The 20,310-nt window shown below is 37.9% G+C and overlaps 1 protein-coding gene across 15 annotated transcripts in view; it reads left to right on the top strand.

Annotated features, from left to right (window-relative positions):
* Window positions 1-20,310, top strand: part of LOC129760280 (uncharacterized) — a 96,874-nt gene that overhangs the window by 58,298 nt on the left and 18,266 nt on the right. For 14 of the 15 annotated variants that reach the window (XM_055757913.1, XM_055757908.1, XM_055757901.1 and 11 more), the window contains one exon: window positions 19,336-20,076. In XM_055757913.1, coding sequence (XP_055613888.1) covers window positions 19,374-20,076 — 703 coding nt within the window. In that variant the 5' untranslated portion in view covers window positions 19,336-19,373. Of the gene's footprint in view, window positions 1-5,645; window positions 6,540-19,335; window positions 20,077-20,310 lie in introns of those variants that run through there. The other variant, XM_055757915.1, reaches the window with a different exon arrangement.

The raw sequence follows: 20,310 nt of genomic DNA, 5'->3' as shown, positions 1-20,310 counted from the left end.
GAATTAAAAAGTTCCATGTATTAAAATTTTCTATCAGGGAATGTCTCACATCTCAGAAAGTTGAACTTAAAAGGCCCTTTTCAAGGCCACTATGTAATTTTCAAAAGAGCTAGATGCAATAATTTTTCAACTTAATAATTTATTTCCCTCAGTTGAGGATAGTCTGCTGCTGATGATTAGAAACGAGTGAACTTGGGAGAACTGGCATTTTTTGCCTGAGATAAAAAAAAATGGCAGAACGATTCACTTGTTGTGACTTTCTAGCACCTTAAAATTTCGCCTTGCTTCGTTTCATGCGTCCTAATTTTTCTCTATAACTTGAAATTGAAAACACGCAGACTTGAGTCAAAGCAATCGAAAGATTTCTTTAATTTAACCACGGTAGAAGAAAAGCTTAAATACCGATATTTAGTTAGCAACTTACAACCTTGAATACTGGTATCTGAGCTGTGGTATAATTAAAAAAAAATCGATTACTTTGATCCAACAGAATATTCAACCAAGGGACCATTAAAATATTGAGTGACGCGTACAGGGGTAGGGGGATATAACAGCTTGTCACGCTTCATGGATTTTGGATTAGAAAATCTGATGAGAATTTGTTACTTAAGGGGTAGGAGGAGTTCAAACTGATCGAAAACTGCGTTACTTAATATTTGAATGGCAACCAAGTAGGCTTACATCACATATTATATTAGGCTGATGTCCAGCTGAGGCGACAAGCAGCGCAACACGTTTACACGACATACCTGCTCTCATTTGATCTCCATGGAAAAAGCGCAGACCTGTCATGCTGAGTGCATTGGAAAGCGCGACAAAGCTAATGCCAGGTTGTTTTGAAGTGCGACAAGTAGAAAAATCAATGGGAATGTTGCTTTTTCTGGGTTTAAAGCAGTGATTTCGGGTTTTAACCACAATAGTTCGTAGATCCGTCCAAATTTGTGATAATAAACTAAATAATATCTGAATCGACGAGAACATTTTCATAAATTCTTAGTTCCCGCTAAAAAACAAAGAATTTTGTCGGTTGAAATTTCGGCATTTTCGCAATCCAGATCATCATCCTATGAGTTTTTAATTGCTCCCGAAAGACAGGAGAAGATTCCAAGCATTATCAGATGTAGAGAAGTGATAATTTGTAGTGAATTTTGAAAGCGCCATGGCGCGCCAGCATGACATACCAATGCGTTGCATTGCTTTCTTATTGGAATTTATAACGCAAAGCGATGCTTGTCGCAAACATGACATACTGGGCGCTTCAAAAAGCGCTACAAAACTAATGCCAAGGTGCAAGTGTGACGAATGAATTGTGAAAATCCTATAAGAATCAGTTTTTTCCCGTTTTCAATCTGATTTCGGGATGAAAGCGCAATAATTTGACGATTTTGTACGTCAAACGAGCTCATTTGAAGTGTGCGTAAAAACACGCTCTCAAACCATTGGGCTCGCTATACATGGGAATTCTCTTTCTGGGTTTCTCATGTATAGTTAGCTAATGCAGAGCAAAGGCGGGAGCAATTCATGGGAGCTTTTCATCAACATGCCCTCTAGCCTATAATTTCAACACCTATCAAGCTTTCTCCTATTGGCGCACTAATGCCTGTCTATCCACCTTTCTTTCAAATTCTATAAAATAAATTCTCTCTAGTTTTCATTCCGCCGCACATGCCATTAAAATTATAATCATAATTCAAGAGTTATGCAGATATTCAGGTAACATTTGTATGTGAGCCCCCGATTTTTGTGAGGGAAGGGATCTCAAAACATCATTTAACTTTTTAACGGTCCTAAAAACCCTTATATGAAAGTTCTCACGCCGCGCCGATCGATTAAGTGGCTTCCAAATTAATAAGGAAAATCAGCTTAACAAAGTTATCTGGATCAAATTTCACAACATCTAGATGAAAAAAAAATGTACATCAAATTAAAGATTTTGATCAGATGAACAATTTTTCACAAGACTTAACCAGTAGAATTTGATTTGAAAAAGTTATGAGGTTATGACTATAGATGGGTCAGGTCTGCCCCACTGTGCGACACGACATCAACCTTGGTGGTGACCACTAGTAAGGGGGGATGATGAGCTCTAACTGGCACTTTTGACTCAATTTCTTGATGTCTTTTAGAGGAACGCAATTTTATGAGGGTTTTCTTCTGAGTTTTGACATTGAATAAAATTTATCTTTTATTAGAAAAATTAGACAAAACGTTGAATTTATTTTTCAGCGAATGCTTTTGCACAGATTTGTCCGGGTTTGTGTTAAAAAATTTAAAATCATATATTGGGTCCAGGGTTTTCGAAAAAATCCTTGAATATTCCCGGCCTAAATACATTTAAACAATTAGGAAATGCTTATACTTAATGTACCTATAGCTTACATTATTAAGTTCTTCGAGCCACAAACTTCATGTCTGCAATATTAAGCTCGAAATGGTTGTTTTTCTTTGTAATTCATTTATTTGAAATGGATAATGATGATGTTGTTTACAGCATTAAATGAAAACCCTTAAATCAATACGAGTGCTGTATGAAGTCCAGGGACAGGATTATGTCATAGTCATGAACCATGTCGTTAATTTAAGATTTTTTCGAAATGAGAGCATGCTATGAATGATTGTTTTGGAAAAGAAAAATTTTTCCATCCTGTCATAAGATCTCCAATATTTCGGTCATGACATGATGGTTAAAATGAGTCATGTGGAAGATCAACAGTGCACTTTTTGGCAACTTTGTATGCTAAGCTAATTTTCAATATACTGGACTATGAGTTATGACAAACGCCAACTTACAATAGCATAAAATAGAAAATAGAAATAAGAATTTCTAGAAACTTTTTATTTAATTCCATTTGGTTCCCAAATTTCATTCATTCCCATAGATTCAATGGGATCAAGTCACCCCATTCTCCCCTACTTAGTTATTTATTTATAGACGCGAGTGATGTTAGTGAAATTAAGTTGATAGTTCATATTCTGCGGATAAGGATTGATTGGACAGATCATCCTTAACATTCACCTCCAGTAAGGGGGGATGATGCACTCTACGTTAGCTCAATATTATTACGCATCTCAAACTCAAAATGAATTTAACTGACTTTTTGTAAATTTCGGTAGCCAAGTGGTTAGCATTGGCGACGGTTATCTCAGGTCCACTTGGGTTTGGATTAGTACTCGAACACTACACTTGATCCTATAAATATGTATTGTTAGACTGAGGCGATTCGGGGTCATTTTCAAATTATCAAATTCTGCAATCTTAAAAGCTCAGCTTTGGTTTAAAGCTCATTCATGATTTTTTGCAGAATTTTCGAGTAACGTTTACATGAGTAAATTTGAACTTTTAGGTTTGTATGGGAAAATGAATATTTTGATACCAAAAATCATCATCATTTTTGTTTCTTCTGTGGAACCCAGCCTACCTGCTTCGTATGTTATCAGACAAAAAAAATATTAGGTGTTGAATTGGGGCATGTCATTTGGCATTGGTAAACTATAAATTCCTTTGACATCACTGCTGGGTGCAGGGCGAGGATTGCATTACTACTTTTCATGCAATAATTTGCTGGGCACGCAGCAGTGATGTCAATTGATTTTTTGTTTTTAAATGCCAAAAGACATACCCCTGTTAAACTGCTTACAACTTTTTTGCCTAATTAGATACGAAATTGCGGTCTTCAACTAAATTGTTCAGCAGATTCATTCAATTCAATTCATTCAATTCATTCAATTGTTCAGCAATTTCATTCAGAAAATTTATAAACTGGCACAAAAACCATGAGCATACAGACATACAAACATAAATGTTTAAATTTACTCCTGTAAACGTTACTTAAAAATTCTGCAATGCAGAAATTCTGATTTTCACCCTGCATGGATAAGTTTTGAACCAAGACGAAGCTTTTTAGACCCCAGTTTTTGAGAAATTCGAAAATCACCTCAAATAAACTGTAATGTCTAATATGTAATGTGCATATTTTCCAAGAAGTATCCTTCTAAGAAACAAACTATAAGAAAATCACCAGTCTTCAATTGCATTTATAACAAAACAGTTACAACAGTTTTTTTTTACGATACATAGGTTTGCCATAATCTTAAGTAAGAAAAACAAATCAACGAATGATCGGCGGTCTACACATAAATTCATAGTATATGGAAGGAACTTTTACAAATAAAAACATAAATAGCAAAGACGATTTTACTCGGAAGATTTCACGATTGATAAGCATGTATTGAAGTGTGTTGAAGGGCAATCATCTTTGAATTCTGCTTACCATAGAAGAGCTCACTAAGCACTTGCAATCCAATTTCTTCCATCCAATCTTATCAATTAGGGTAGCAAGAAAATTTGACAATGAAAAGAGAGGGAATTCTAGGGATTTTTTTTTTGTTTTCGGAAGAATGATTTAAGCCTTGGTTTTGTCTGGCAATACATTTGAGTCCCTTTGGATCCAAAAGAGTGATAATAGCTTTTTAGTTGTTATGTTTGACACTTTTCCATACATTTTTTTTTACAATCGAAAAAGTATTTTAATGAAATTCTAAGAATCTAAGAAAATCAACGAATGAAGTTTGAAATATGAAAAATCGTTTGTCAACATTAATTCAAATTCGATCGTTCTTGGCACTTATACCCCTTTGGCTCTAAGGACTTCATTTGAACTTGTGGAAGCCTTTCAAACTTCTTATCACAGATTCCTTCTAGCATACAGACCTACCCACAACTGGAAATAATCTCAACAAACTTTTGCACATCAATCTTGATTACGCCAATTCAGTGCAACTTGTTTACCCGAATGGCTGTCAAAGAATCAGAAGCAGCAGCATCATCATCGGCATCGACTCGGCAAAGGACTTGATTCCACGGAAAGGTAAAGAGCACCACTACCAATTTTCGATCGAAAGCACTCTAATGTGTGCCGAAAACAGAATTCACTCTCGTGATCACTTGTTTCGAAAACGCAAAATATACAATATCATGGCTTGCTGGGGGTTCTGAAAAGGTTACTTTTCCCTTAGATTTGTTGATCTCATTCATCAATGTTCGTTGAAATGTCAGAGCAAGTGGAATTCAGTCGAGATAGAAAAATTGCAGTCAAAGAGAACAGCTTTCTCGAACGTGCTGTTTTTCACCCTGTCCAAAAAAAAACAGCGGAGAAAACTGGCGGGTGTCGAAAAAATGGAGCGTGTATTATGTTTCGCAGAGGCCTGGAAGAATGTATGTTCGCGGTTTTGAGGGGGGTGCGTAACGCCGATGATGTTTTTTTCCTGCTCTACCGCCATCCTCCTACTACAATCATCAGGCAGACTGTTAACCATCAGTCAGTATAGATCCCGGTGGTTGGCAGTAATCATTGCCGTCATCATCAAACACCACCACACAAGAGCAGAAGCAGAAGCACAAGCACCCGAAGAACCGCGAGTGGTGTTCGCTGATGTTGTTGTTGACGATACCAACCAGCCAGCGACCAGAGACCAGAGGGAATCTACAGAAGAGAATCGACGAACACAGCTCGTGAAATGGGTAGTGCGCATGTCCTGAAATTTATTCATAGCAAGCACCAGCGGCGGAAGTGGATTGAAGGCGGGTAGACGAGCAGCACTGGGAAGAAAGAGTAACACCAGAAGTAGAAACACAGAACTAGCAAGCAGCAGCAGCAGCAGCAACATCAGAAGCGCAAGCAAAGCAACAGCAGAAGTGTGCAGAGTAGAGAAACAGACTCTAGCAGTTGCTACTGACTAGGCGGTTTAGTGAACAACTGACATCAGGAGACTGTGGATTGGATTAGTCGAACCGCTGCTGCTGCTGCTGTGTGGTGTTCCATTTGGACGTGCAATTAATCTTCACTTTTTTCCTCCCTGTTTGAGAGAGGGTGAAACTGCAGAAGCAACGCAAGCAAACTGACAAGAAATTAATAATTTGGTGAAAATTTCCATTTGCACTCATTTCCCTCGGGACAGGGGGATAGTTTTTAGCAAGATTGCTTGCATAATAGCGTGTCACCTGAGAGAACAACTCAGTGGCAGGTGAACCAGTGATGTCCTGTTAATCGAAGCACGGTCAGAGGTTGTTGTCTGATGGTGCAAAGATCATCATCCTTGCTGCTACTGATGCTGATGATGCTGTTGTTCTGGTGCTAGCGAGCCCTATCAATACGTGGAAAATGTTACACGGCGTGGATTGGTGGTAGTGTTACAAGGACAAGAAATGCCACAGCAACGTTGCTGGGCACATTCCACCTTGCCTGTGTGATAGTGTGCGGCAAAGAAGTACGTTTGCCAATTCCGAAGAAGAAAAAAAAACATTGGGAGCCGTGTGTGATGTGAAGAAAATTCGTTTCTTTTCTTCTTGACTGTTCAAGAAAACAGTTTTCCTCATGTGCAACACTCCTGTTCTAGAAGTGACCATATCGCGCTGCCAGTAGTGTATATAGTCGTACAACACACCGTATACAGTTGGTGACCTTCGACTTAACGAGCGTAAAGAATAAATATTACAAATCGTTACACCGGGATCAACTTGGCACAAACAACGAAACATGGTACGTATCGATTGGGTGAGACAGGTCGTTGGTCAAATTAGTTCCCTCGAGTTCTGCAAACTGTTGGAAATCCCACACCGCCTGGTAACTGGTGCAACTGCAAATCTTCACGCCGAAAAAGAGTTATTAATACCCCTATTTTCCCTCGGCGTGGCCTGCGGGCAAGTAAAAACACTCGCTGCTCCCCATATTGTTGGTATTTTCATTATTATTATTTGTGCAGAACCGCGCGGTGCAGCAATAAAAGTTGCATACAAACAGCACCAAGTGCCGCGGGAGGAAATGCGTTTTTCACTTAAACTGTTTAGTGTGTTACGAACACACAGATGTATAGGGACCGTGTCACTGCATACATTATCGGCGGAGGGCAGCGAAAATTTGTAACAAAAAAAAACAAAAACTTCTGCAATCGTCGCGATTTCTAAACACAAACTGTACCTACGGCGCAAAACTGAAAAGCGAACTTCCTCATTGATGAATTCCTGTGAAGTACTGAGTAGCTTAGAAGCAAAAACAACAACAACAGCAACACTGTGACTAAACAACAAACTTTCAACCAACGTAGGCTGATAGTGCATAGTGGGAGCGTTCTTTCAATTGTGGGATACAAATAGAAATTTGATTATGTTTAAGAACATTTATATCCTGATGTGATTTAAGTTACTCTGATTCGATTGTTGAATCAGTATCCATGTTCAAAAGCCAAATCTAAAAAAATAAAACCTTACTAGAATCCCGTGGTCCCGATAAATTCCCTACGGTTATGATAAAAAATTACAGTTTTTCTTTTTCACACATCCTTTCGGAATGTTTTAACAAGATTTTCGCATCAGATATCTATCCAGAATTTTTAAAAACCACAAAAGTAAATCCAATTTTAAAATACGATGACCCTCTTGAAGTTAGTAATTACCGCCAAATCTCAACACTCAGTGTCTTCAATAAGATTTTTGGAAACCTTCTGATAAAAAGAATCAATACTTTCCTGGACCGCAATAATGTCCTTCACATCTGCAATACGAAGGCGAAGGATGAACCACGAGCTCGCGCGACTCTACGGCGAACCCAGTATCCAGAAGGTGGTGAAAGCTGGCCGGATACGCTGGGCGGGACATGTTGCGAGAATGCCGGACGACTGTCCTGCAAAACAGGTGTTCGCTACGAATCCGGTAGGAACAAGACGAGCGGGGGCGCAACGAGCGAGGTGGTTAGACCAAGTGGAGCGTGATCTGGCGAACGTGGGGTGCCCGAGAAATTGGAGAACGGTTGCCATGGACCGAGTGAATTTTAGGAATTATGTTCGTCAAGTTATGTCGTGAGACGGAATACTATGTAAATAAAAAAAAATAATCTGCAATACGGGTTCAAATCTGCTTCCAGTACATTGACAGCTATCTGTGAGTTATCGGATTTTGTGATGGAAAAAACAGATTCGAAAAATATTGTTGGTGGTCTTTTTCTTGATTTATAAAAAGCCTTCCACACTCGATCACGAAATTTTACTGGAACAACCTCTTAATGTTAAAAATGAGTTAGCAGAACTTTATTTAGAAAGAGTGATGAGAATGTTTCTAAACAATATTCCATTTGATCAGTTTAAACACCTTTTCATTGCTTCTAACCCTCTGCCCTCAAGATTTTTTAAAATTGTAGAGGGATACTCTATAGTTTTTTTTCAAAAATCATCAAATATTCTTAATCATACAACAGAGCTTTAACTAATAAGTCCAATCAATATTTAACAAAATAAAAAAAAAACTATAGAACTTAATTTTCAAGATTCTTTGCTCTACATTCCTGACTATCCACCATGGATATAGCGCGATTACTCGATATTGGAAAAAACAGAAAAGAAAGAACCTAAATAATTGGAACATCCATGCAATCTTTGGAACTTCACCCTTTCCAAAGATTTCATGATAAATGTTAAAGAATCTATAAGACATACTTTTGTACTAACCATATCTAGCTTTAAAATTCGTTCATAGCCCACATTCCCAAATTCCCACTTCGACCTTTTCAAATGAATTCAAAACCAATGAAGCATAGTAAGCTTTGATCTTCATGGTTTCTCTTATTTTGAAACTACAGCAACGACTAGTTCAAGTATCGGTGTTCGAGTACTAAAAAACCGATGTTCATAACAAGTTTTCAAACCAAGTTTCGTGTCATCTATACTTTATTTAAATAAGACAATTGATTCATCAAGATCTTTATTCCTATTTTAGTGGTAGAAATGTCATTTGAATCAATTATACTCAACAATCAAAGCTATTTAGGCTATTTTATCAAATATCAACTTCAATAGAAAAGGGCCTAATTTTGATTGATTTTTCTTATGCAAACACTAGACACTTATACATATTAACAGCTACGACGTTTTTTAAAAGAATAATTTAAACGACTTAGTGGTAAAAGATACGAGCAAGTTCTAAAAAATTATTGATTGTACTAATCTGGAAAACCTCAATCCATTCATTCATGTTTGGAAAAATAGCAAACGAATTTCAACCTTTTTTCGGTCACTTAGTCATTATCCTTGTCCATTGATCTGGTTTCCGTAACCTGAAACACTCGCACCACTTTATATTCTCGAAATTCCAATGATATTTATGACTTAAATCACTTCGTTTGAAACATAAGATTTTAATTTTTCAGAACAAAATTCGGAGCAAACAAAAAACGCGTGCTCTTAGTTTGAAAGACGCCTACTAATAGACCAAAATGAAAAAAAAAACAACGATCTTAAGAATATAAACTTTTACCTATATCTTAATTCGTTCTTTGACCTCATAGCTAGATGACACTATGCCAAATTTATGTTAAGGAGTTGCTCGAAACAGCTTGAATTCGCATGGGATTTAGGAACCATTTATACGGTAAAAATTCGATATGATGTTCCGGTTTTGTCCTCACATTCGTTAAACATATTTTAATTTAAGAAACGATGGTTGAAGATCAACGGAAATTATCTTTAGTAGTATCAAAACTTCAATCGGTATTGAGATGATTGCGTTGAAGAACTTTTCAAAATGACTAATGCTTCATTGTTGACCAGCCTTGATCGTTTAGCCGATCGTTGCTCTAGTCCAGCGTGTTCTCAATAAAACATGATGTTTCCTCGAAGAGATTTGATAAACTTAACATCGTACATCTTTCGAGAATACGGTGGCTAGCATCTTAGAAATGTTAAACCCCCAGCCGTATGTATGCGGTGGCCGTGAATCGATCTCATGACCGTTGGTATAGAAGACTTGAGCGCTACCCTCTACGTTAGGATCGGTGACTAAAACTTCCCTCTGCGTTTGGGCTTACATATTCTCGTACCCCCTTGTTGCGCGTCTTAAAACGACATTTTTTGCAGGGGTCGTTCGCCTGGTTAGGGTGGTTTGGTTAACTGCTTCGCCAAGGAGAAACCCTCAACCCGCACTTCTAATCAATTTTATTTTCGTTCTTAATATAATCAAAGTTATTTCTTGAATATATGTCAATGTTATTGAGGAACTTTGTTTCGTGTTGACTTCAATTTCATAAGTGTCTTTTCAATTTCAAAATCTCTTCTAAAAATGATTGAGTTTCTATGTCGAAATCTTGTTCCCATAAATCATCCTGCAGTGCGAATCATAAGCAAGCTGGATCGTCACAAACATAGCCCAACAGGTTCTAAACATAGTTTACACAGAATTATACTGCTTTTTTGTCAAAGTCATTGAAAAAAGATATTTGTATAAGTGTGGTTTGACTGTAGACAAATACTTTTTTCTTCACCTCATAAATTCATTTAAAAAATCAATATCTTTTGATCAGACCTCTTATATAGTGATTATATTTGATTTAGTCGGAATTTGGGTTTAAACCGGACATTGAGACCAAGGCGGAATCATTTTAATACAGTAGGCTTGTGCTGAATCGTCAACTCACGTTTTTTTTTAGCTGCGGAAATTTGTTGCAATTAAAATGAAAGTGATGATAAATTTTTCAAAGATTGAAAGCTAGAAAAGTGAATGGGTAGAGTAAAAGAGACTATATAGTAAATAAAGAGAGATGGCGCCTTGATGAACCCTTTTAAAAAAATGAGCTTGCAACCCTGCTGTAGGGCTACCTTTGAGAATGCTCGGTTTTGTTAGGGCAGAAACACAGTGCACGCGAGCGAGCGAGCGAGCGATTCGCGCGAAGAATCGCACCTCATTTGATCACGTTGAAAACTGTGAGACCGTTCACAGTGCAAGCGACGCGATTCATACTACTCGCGCGAAATACCATTCGTAAAATTATCCGTCGCAGCAGTCGCGTGAATGCTTTGTTTTGGTTCATCCAAACTTCATATGAACCTGCACTGAGATTATTTCTCGGAGTTTTATTTGAAAATACATATATCGCGTTATTTTTAAAAAATAAAAATAAAACTATTTTCCTCGACTAACTTTAGAAAAAAAGCGGAGGTCAATTTTAATTTTGACAAAGTTTTACCAGCATATACCTGTCGATTGTCCAGTATATGGACGAAATGGTGACCAGCAATTTCTGAAGAGAAATTCGTATTATTTTGTGGCACGATGAATTTGAAATGATGAATGCTCTTTGTGCTGTAAAAAACACATTACTTTGGGGGAAAGTTTAAACATTGTGAATTTATTTTTTCGCCAAGCATATTCCAATAACGGTGCGCGTTTTTTCTCTAATTATTTGAAACCTTTGGAGATTTCGCTGACAAATTGCGTGGTCATCAGGTCTCGCACGATACAAATTTTTTTCATTCCATTTTTAATTGCTTGAACAATTTAAGAATGTGAAATTTTGATGCCAAAATAAATAAGATGGTTTATAAAAAATAATTTTCTTCTTAAAACAAATACTCCTTTTTATTGAGAACAAACAAAACAACTTTTCCTTGAGAAATTGATATATGGATATTTTTTAAAATATTTGAAACAAGAGCTGAAAAATAATTATACCAAATTTAAATTTTGAAGGAATAGGTGCAAAGATGATTATTTATCATTTCCCTTCATCTTAAGTTACTATAATCATGATTATACAGTTCAAAATATGTCGACTGGAAAAGAAACGCAGCTGCCAGATCAAAATCAGTTGATTAGACCCACAATGAAACCCCCTAGAAAAATTTTTGGCATCCTTACATCTGTAACCAAAGAAAACACTCAACTGCTGAGCACAGAACATTTATTTCCAGAAAAAGGTAAATTTCACTTGTTCAATCTGTAACATGAGCAAGGATAACGATAAAATTGAATAATAAATATGACTCTAGAACAAATTTACCTTACATTAAAGTGCTTTTGAAATAAAATCTTTGGTGCTTATTCTGCAAATCACGTGACGTGGATTTGTCTGGTCAACATGATTTTTGTCAGTGAAAGTCGCCGGCGCTGAGAGTGATGAAAACTCCGGTTTGGGGATTCGGCGAAGAAAATACTTGAATGGTTTTATGACGCTGATAACAATTTTGATTGAATGTCACTTACGAATTATTTCATAATGATTTAAACAAAAATAGCCTCTTAAAAATTATTCTTCCAATTCCCTATAAATGATTGACATAAATATTTTTTCCCTTCCTATCCATGAAGTTTTTTCTCAGTGTAAATCGCATCCCGTTAGTCGCGTGCACTGTGAACGACGCTGAAAAATGTTCGCGCGAAATTCATTTCAGGTTCATTCTAAAATCGCTCGCTCGCTCGCTCGCTCGCTCGCGTGCACTGTGTTTCTGCCCTTAGATTGGAATGACACTTATTAAAAAAAAAAGCAAAACCAACTTAATAATATAAATTGTATGAAAAACTTCCGAACCATTGTAAATAAATGCTTTCCAATTTAAGGGTGTTAGAATAGTTATTCTAAGAAAATATCCTTCGAAAGTGTTTGTTAATAAGATGTGAGTAAAATCTTAAACTCCATTCCAAATTAAAAAAAAACACTTAAAAAATTTGATTTGGGTTTTTATTAGGAAAATGAAACCTTCCATTCTAAGATTCAAGATTCTTCGCAGATTCTCAACTTGCATGAGAATTCTTCAACAACAATAAACTGCCCCTACTTTCATAACAGTCCCATATGCAAAAACGGGAAAGCGAGAAAATCAGCATGTTTGTTATGAAATATGTTTTTAATTTGTGATCACAACTTTTAGCACAAACAAAAATCGTTTAGTATAATGTGTTTAAGGTTGTCATAATAAATCTTAGGACCTCAAATTTTCAAAATTAGCCTATTGGTAAGGTCTGGAGCACCATTTTTGTTTGTTATGGGACTGTTATGCGAGCATATTCGAGACCTTTTTCAAATCTACTCGCATTACAGTCCAGTATAAAATATGTTTTGCTCACCGAGCTACTTTCTAAGACTTCAATCTGATAATTTCTGAACCATTAAATTTAGTTGTAAATTATAGAAACATACTTGTGGGAAAATATCTTGAATTCTACATTGTAAGTTGAATTTTATCATGATTTTTAGTTATTTCTGATAGCTTTTCTCATAAGAAGACAGTCCTTCCTTTATTTTAGCCTGCCTTCAAAAACTAGTGTGCATAAATCGACACCAAGTGAGTTGAATCTTTTTTAAATGACTTCAAGCGATAATTGAAATATTATTTCACCGAAAGAAACATAGTAAGGTAACTACATCCGTGGTATTTCTCATATGGGACTGTTATGCGGGTATTTTTCATATGGGACAGTCACTAGTTGATATTTTTTACGAAATATCTAGAACAAAGTCTCTTTTTATTGTTTTATTTTGAAGTCCAATGTTCAAAATGACGAACTATCAGGTTAGATGAAAAATGACGAAAATTCATATGGGACTGTTATGCGGGTAGGGGCAGTACAGAGTGCCAATGAAGTTCATGTTCTTTTTGAAAATACTTGATTGGCTTTTCTAGTTGATGCTTTTCGGTGAATTTGAAATCAAATACAAACAATTCTTTTGACGTTTCGGCCTACTACCTTCAGCCATCCTCAGAAAACTATATTTTAAACAAAAAACTTAAATTAATACAAAAAATTCTTCACAATATTTCATCACAATTTCACTGCACTTTTGCACTTACGATTTGTATCGCCGCGTGCTTCCTGAACGGCTGTCTTACTTGATTTAAGTCCGGTTTTGAATCGCTTCTAGCAGCTGGCGTCTATCATTCCCGGTGTCGTCGTGATGTTGTTTGTTGTCGTCGTGTTCGGTGACGTCGTTTTTGAATCCGTCGTTTTAGTTGCGAATTGTGGCGTCTCTCTTAGTTTTTTAATAATAGAGCTATATATTTTAGAAATTTCAATCGAATCTTGCTTGATGTTTACTGTTCTTCCTTTTTTGAGTTTTATGTGTAGTGTTTCAGCTGTTTTTCGTTTTCCTTCTTGGTTTACTCTTTCTAAAATATATGCTTTGTCGAAATTAAACTTATGGTTCTGTTCTATGGCATGTTGTGTCAATCCTGTGGCTCTGGTGTTTTGTTTGAGACTCGTTTTATGATTTTTAATCCTTTTTTCCAGAGTTTGAGATGTTTGTCCACAGTATTCTTTCCCGCATTCACAAGGAATTGAATATACCACATTTGTCTGTTTTAATTTTGGAATTTGGTCTTTCGTTTTTGTGAATAAACAGGTTTTAATTTTGTTGATTGGTCTCGAGGATGCAATTATGCCATGATTTTTCAGTACTCTACTAACTTTTTCACTCAATCCAGGAATGTATGTTAGTGAGACGTATTTTCCTAGATTTTCCGTAGTGCTGTTGCTTAGCGAGTTGTAAATAGCATCTACCCTCTTTTTTAAAATATATTTGATAAATTCATCTGGGTAATTATTTAAATGAAGTATTTTACTGACTTTATTGATGCTCATTTCACGTTTTTCAACGTCGCTAAGTTTCAGTGCCCGGTCAATCAATGCAATCGCTGTGTTCTTTTTGTGTATATATGGACTTTCTGAATAATAATCCAAATATCTTCCGTTTTCTTGTTTGGTGTACCAGTTTTTCTCAATCTTTCCCTGACACCTAGAAAGTTTGAGATCCAAGAAACGCAATGAGTTTTCAGTTTCTTTTTCCAGCGTAAATTTTATGCTTGGGCATTGACCGTTAAATTCGGCTAGCACGCAATCTATGTCGTTTTCATAACCTACTATCAAACAGTCATCGACGTAGCGTTTATACATCACGAGGTTGATACCTTTATCTCGTAGGCATTGGATGGCGGTTTCCTCGAGTTGTTCCATCAAGAGAGACGCTACTACCGGGGATAGAGGAGAGCCCATCGGTGTGCCAAAAGTTTGCTCGAAGATTTTACCATTGTACTGAAAAAACGACGCTCCAAGTATTGTGTGAAGGGCGCGTTTGAATTCAGTCCATGGTATCGGCGTGTAATCGCTAATTTCCCGCCACTTTTGTTCAATTATATCGTACACATTTTGAACTGGTACGTTCGTGTAGAGCGACACGACGTCCAGCGAGTAAATAATGCAACCCTCAGGGACCCGAACATTGGTGATCTCCGACGCGAAGTCGAAGCTACTACGCACGTGGTGTTTCGTTTTGCCGACGACGTTTTGTAGCACGTTGGCAAGAAACTGAGCCATTCGGTACGTAGCTGACCCCACTGTCGACACTACCGGTCGAAGCGGGCGGTCTTCTTTATGAATTTTAGGAAGACCGTAAATCCTCGGTGGAGGGCAGTTGAACAATTTTAATTTGTTTTTTGTGTAAGTGGAGATGTATTTATTTTCGTGCCACGAGTCCAACATAGTGTTGATGCGTTTGAGTATCTTTTCTGTTGGATCTGTGGCTAGGGGAGTGTACGTTGTTGTGTCACTTACCATAGCTGTCATTTTTTCGCTGTACTCGCTTGCTAGCATCACGACGGTTTTATTTCCTTTGTCCGCCTTGGTGATGATTACTTCGTTGTGTTCTCGGAGAAATTTTCGGCTACGCACGATGTCTTTATGGATCCAATCGTTGTCCACCAAGGCGGACAAAGGAAATAAAACCGTCGTGATGCTAGCAAGCGAGTACAGCGAAAAAATGACAGCTATGGTAAGTGACACAACAACGTACACTCCCCTAGCCACAGATCCAACAGAAAAGATACTCAAACGCATCAACACTATGTTGGACTCGTGGCACGAAAATAAATACATCTCCACTTACACAAAAAACAAATTAAAATTGTTCAACTGCCCTCCACCGAGGATTTACGGTCTTCCTAAAATTCATAAAGAAGACCGCCCGCTTCGACCGGTAGTGTCGACAGTGGGGTCAGCTACGTACCGAATGGCTCAGTTTCTTGCCAACGTGCTACAAAACGTCGTCGGCAAAACGAAACACCACGTGCGTAGTAGCTTCGACTTCGCGTCGGAGATCACCAATGTTCGGGTCCCTGAGGGTTGCATTATTTACTCGCTGGACGTCGTGTCGCTCTACACGAACGTACCAGTTCAAAATGTGTACGATATAATTGAACAAAAGTGGCGGGAAATTAGCGATTACACGCCGATACCATGGACTGAATTCAAACGCGCCCTTCACACAATACTTGGAGCGTCGTTTTTTCAGTACAATGGTAAAATCTTCGAGCAAACTTTTGGCACACCGATGGGCTCTCCTCTATCCCCGGTAGTAGCGTCTCTCTTGATGGAACAACTCGAGGAAACCGCCATCCAATGCCTACGAGATAAAGGTATCAACCTCGTGATGTATAAACGCTACGTCGATGACTGTTTGATAGTAGGTTATGAAAACGACATAGATTGCGTGCTAGCCGAATTTAACGGTCAATGCCCAAGCATAAAATTTACGCTGGAAAAAGAAACTGAAAACTCATTGCGTTTCTTGGATCTCAAACTTTCTAGGTGTCAGGGAAAGATTGAGAAAAACTGGTACACCAAACAAGAAAACGGAAGATATTTGGATTATTATTCAGAAAGTCCATATATACACAAAAAGAACACAGCGATTGCATTGATTGACCGGGCACTGAAACTTAGCGACGTTGAAAAACGTGAAATGAGCATCAATAAAGTCAGTAAAATACTTCATTTAAATAATTACCCAGATGAATTTATCAAATATATTTTAAAAAAGAGGGTAGATGCTATTTACAACTCGCTAAGCAACAGCACTACGGAAAATCTAGGAAAATACGTCTCACTAACATACATTCCTGGATTGAGTGAAAAAGTTAGTAGAGTACTGAAAAATCATGGCATAATTGCATCCTCGAGACCAATCAACAAAATTAAAACCTGTTTATTCACAAAAACGAAAGACCAAATTCCAAAATTAAAACAGACAAATGTGGTATATTCAATTCCTTGTGAATGCGGGAAAGAATACTGTGGACAAACATCTCAAACTCTGGAAAAAAGGATTAAAAATCATAAAACGAGTCTCAAACAAAACACCAGAGCCACAGGATTGACACAACATGCCATAGAACAGAACCATAAGTTTAATTTCGACAAAGCATATATTTTAGAAAGAGTAAACCAAGAAGGAAAACGAAAAACAGCTGAAACACTACACATAAAACTCAAAAAAGGAAGAACAGTAAACATCAAGCAAGATTCGATTGAAATTTCTAAAATATATAGCTCTATTATTAAAAAACTAAGAGAGACGCCACAATTCGCAACTAAAACGACGGATTCAAAAACGACGTCACCGAACACGACGACAACAAACAACATCACGACGACACCGGGAATGATAGACGCCAGCTGCTAGAAGCGATTCAAAACCGGACTTAAATCAAGTAAGACAGCCGTTCAGGAAGCACGCGGCGATACAAATCGTAAGTGCAAAAGTGCAGTGAAATTGTGATGAAATATTGTGAAGAATTTTTTGTATTAATTTAAGTTTTTTGTTTAAAATATAGTTTTCTGAGGATGGCTGAAGGTAGTAGGCCGAAACGTCAAAAGAATTGTTTGTATTTGATTTCAAATTCACCGAAAAGCATCAACTAGAAAAGCCAATAAGAATTAGCGGTGATCAAAGCTCGTTAACAGAAAATACTTGATCAACCTACAATCCATACAATCAAATCGAATCAAACATCAAAATGAGCCACTGTACAACCACCAATTGCTCAAAGAGTGTTAGCAGAAAAAATGTACAGTGAAAAAAATCCAAAAAAAAATTATGACTTCATTCATAAAAAGACCGAACCTGTGTCTTTAGAAGGATCTATGGATCTTCCATGACGTACTGGAGCCACGCACAACGAAACACTTTGGTCCAGATAGATTTACAACTTCTTCAGTTAGGATTGGAGGCTGTTTTTCGATTTTGGGCCTTTCATGTCAAGAATACTCGCCTGCAAAACTTACAGGTCTATATCTGAAAGAACATCCCATGTGTTTGCAGAACTCTCAGCTGTACGATGCGGTACAGCAGATGACCAAATGGCACTGAAATTTACGGTATAAGTGCTAGTGAGCATCGACGGAGGCATTCGCAACTGACTGAAGACTATATTGAGATCGTCGGAGGGAATTCAGAGCCAAACTTGAACATTTTTGTTTGATGTTGTTTCCAAGGTTCCATAAAATTTTGCTATTTTTCAGGTGGTTCAATTTGATGAAATTCTAAGCAGGGTTACAATTTTGAAGCATTTAAAAAAGTACCAGAATTTTATTGTCACTCTTTATATTAGAAATCTTTACTAATTTCCTCCTGACATAAATCAATTGGTGTCCCTATTCTTCAAATTGCCTGAAATGGAAATTTTCTTCCCACTGTGAGGCTAACGAAACTCTCGACCGTTTTTCCCGTACGTCTTCATTTCAACTACGCCCATTCAGTTCCAATCGGCCGCAATCGGTTACGCCCCCGGGAAAACTTCCTCCCGCTACTAGTCACAGATCGATCTTCGATACCTATACTGGATGCTGGCTGGCTTGCTGGCCTAGTTCTGGCGGCATATTTCGCTCTAAGTTTATTGGAAGAATATCGTACCAACATTTAGGTATCTATAGCTACATCATAGTCGAGAGATGGTTTTGGCGTGGTGTGGTTGGTTCGTCTCGTCAGCTGGATGGATGCTGGCTCATGGCATCATGCATGACTTAGTGCTGCTGATGGATTCAAACCCATCAAGAACAGCACCAGGAGACGATGATGTAATATGATGTGTACACAGACAGAGTGTGTTTCGTTGCGTTGTGCTGGCGCAACTCGGTATGGTTTAGAAAACATCCAACCCATTTCTGACAGCACCGTTGCCTAGTTTGTGGATGCTGGTTGAGCTTTTTTTCTTCTCAGAATTGTTAGTTTTTCTACATGTGGAACTCGTTATAATTTCATAAATATTGTAAAACGCAATAATGACATAACTGGTATCACATCAGTTTATTGAATGTTCACTTCTGCGTAGTTCTTGAGTTCAACCTTTTCGAATTGTCCTAGGAATCCTACCACAATCAACGGAAAATTCATAGAACCGAACCACGCAACCGTTGAAAGGTTGTTTGAAATGTTGGTCACGCAGATGAGATCAGAAACCATCAACAGGACGCAGTATTGATCACTATCAGAGCGAGAATCTGATTATTACAATGGAACTGTATAGAGTTTGCTCTCAAATAGCGGTCGCTAAAATGTTTGGATTCTAAGAACTGTTGGTCAATTATTGCTAGCTGATTATTAACGAGTCGTTGACTTGTTCTTTTGCTTCAAGGACGATGCATGTGTTTTCTAATCACTAATAAATACAAAATCCACCTTATGAGAATGCACCCAAACTATATACTAACGGTTTCCTCTCTTTCTCTTGCTCATTCTTCTCCAGGATACCGCACCGAGAGGCTTCGCCGCGAATCCTGAAATATGGATGCGCCATCCATGGTCCAGCGTGATGGCGACAAACTGATCGTGCGGCGCGTCGTCAGTGGTGATGAAGTGTTCCTGAATCAGACGGATTCCGGATCCTCCAAAGACCAGCAGTCCTCGAACCAATCGTTGGCGGACAGTCTGAAGCTGCTGTCCGGGGAGGAAGATCTGAGTAAATTTGGACTCATCTTGGAACAGGGATCGGCCAAGGGCGGTGGTCAGAGTGCTAGTGTAGAGAGCCAGGGTGGCGAAAGTGGCGAACATCAGTTGCCCCAGTGTAAGATAAAGCGCAACTATTCCTGCAGTAATTGTACATATTTTACGCAGAATCCGCGCAAATATTTAACCCATTTGCGGGATGTTCACGGTGAGAAGATCATTATCAACGAGTGCAAAAGATGTCTGTACGCATCCCGACACTATCAGAAGCTGGTGCGCCACATGAAGATGGTGCATGGCTCAACGGATGGTATCAAGACTCCGTTTAGTTCGCGACGTCGTGGAACTTTTAGAAAAGATTTTTACAAGAAGAACAAATTCAAGATGAATACCAACCAGTCGGCTGGAGACTTGTACAGCCAGAGTAGTGCGAATTACATCAATCAACTAATGAAATCGGGATTAGGGAAGATGCTGGAGAGTGCCGGCAGTGGTCCAGGAAGTGAAAGTGCTGGGGAGCAAGCTATCCAGTTTTTTGCAGGTGAGAAATTTTTTTTACGCAATCTAGTGTTGACAAGTGAACATTTCGACACTGAAAACAGTATCCAAATGCGCTACTTTTTAGCACTTTATTCAATGTCGAAAAGTGCATTTCACGACCTACATGATCATGAATTTTCAATAGTTGGCGTAATGTCAAAATTTGTTGACATGCGCTTCTTGTAGGTTATTCAGTAAATTTTCAAGAAAATTTTTATATTTGCAGAAAATTGTG

The sequence above is a fragment of the Uranotaenia lowii genome, unplaced genomic scaffold (genome assembly GCF_029784155.1).
Source record: "Uranotaenia lowii strain MFRU-FL unplaced genomic scaffold, ASM2978415v1 HiC_scaffold_55, whole genome shotgun sequence".
NCBI lineage: Eukaryota > Metazoa > Arthropoda > Insecta > Diptera > Culicidae > Uranotaenia > Uranotaenia lowii.
This window is presented reverse-complemented; position numbering and strand designations above follow the sequence as displayed.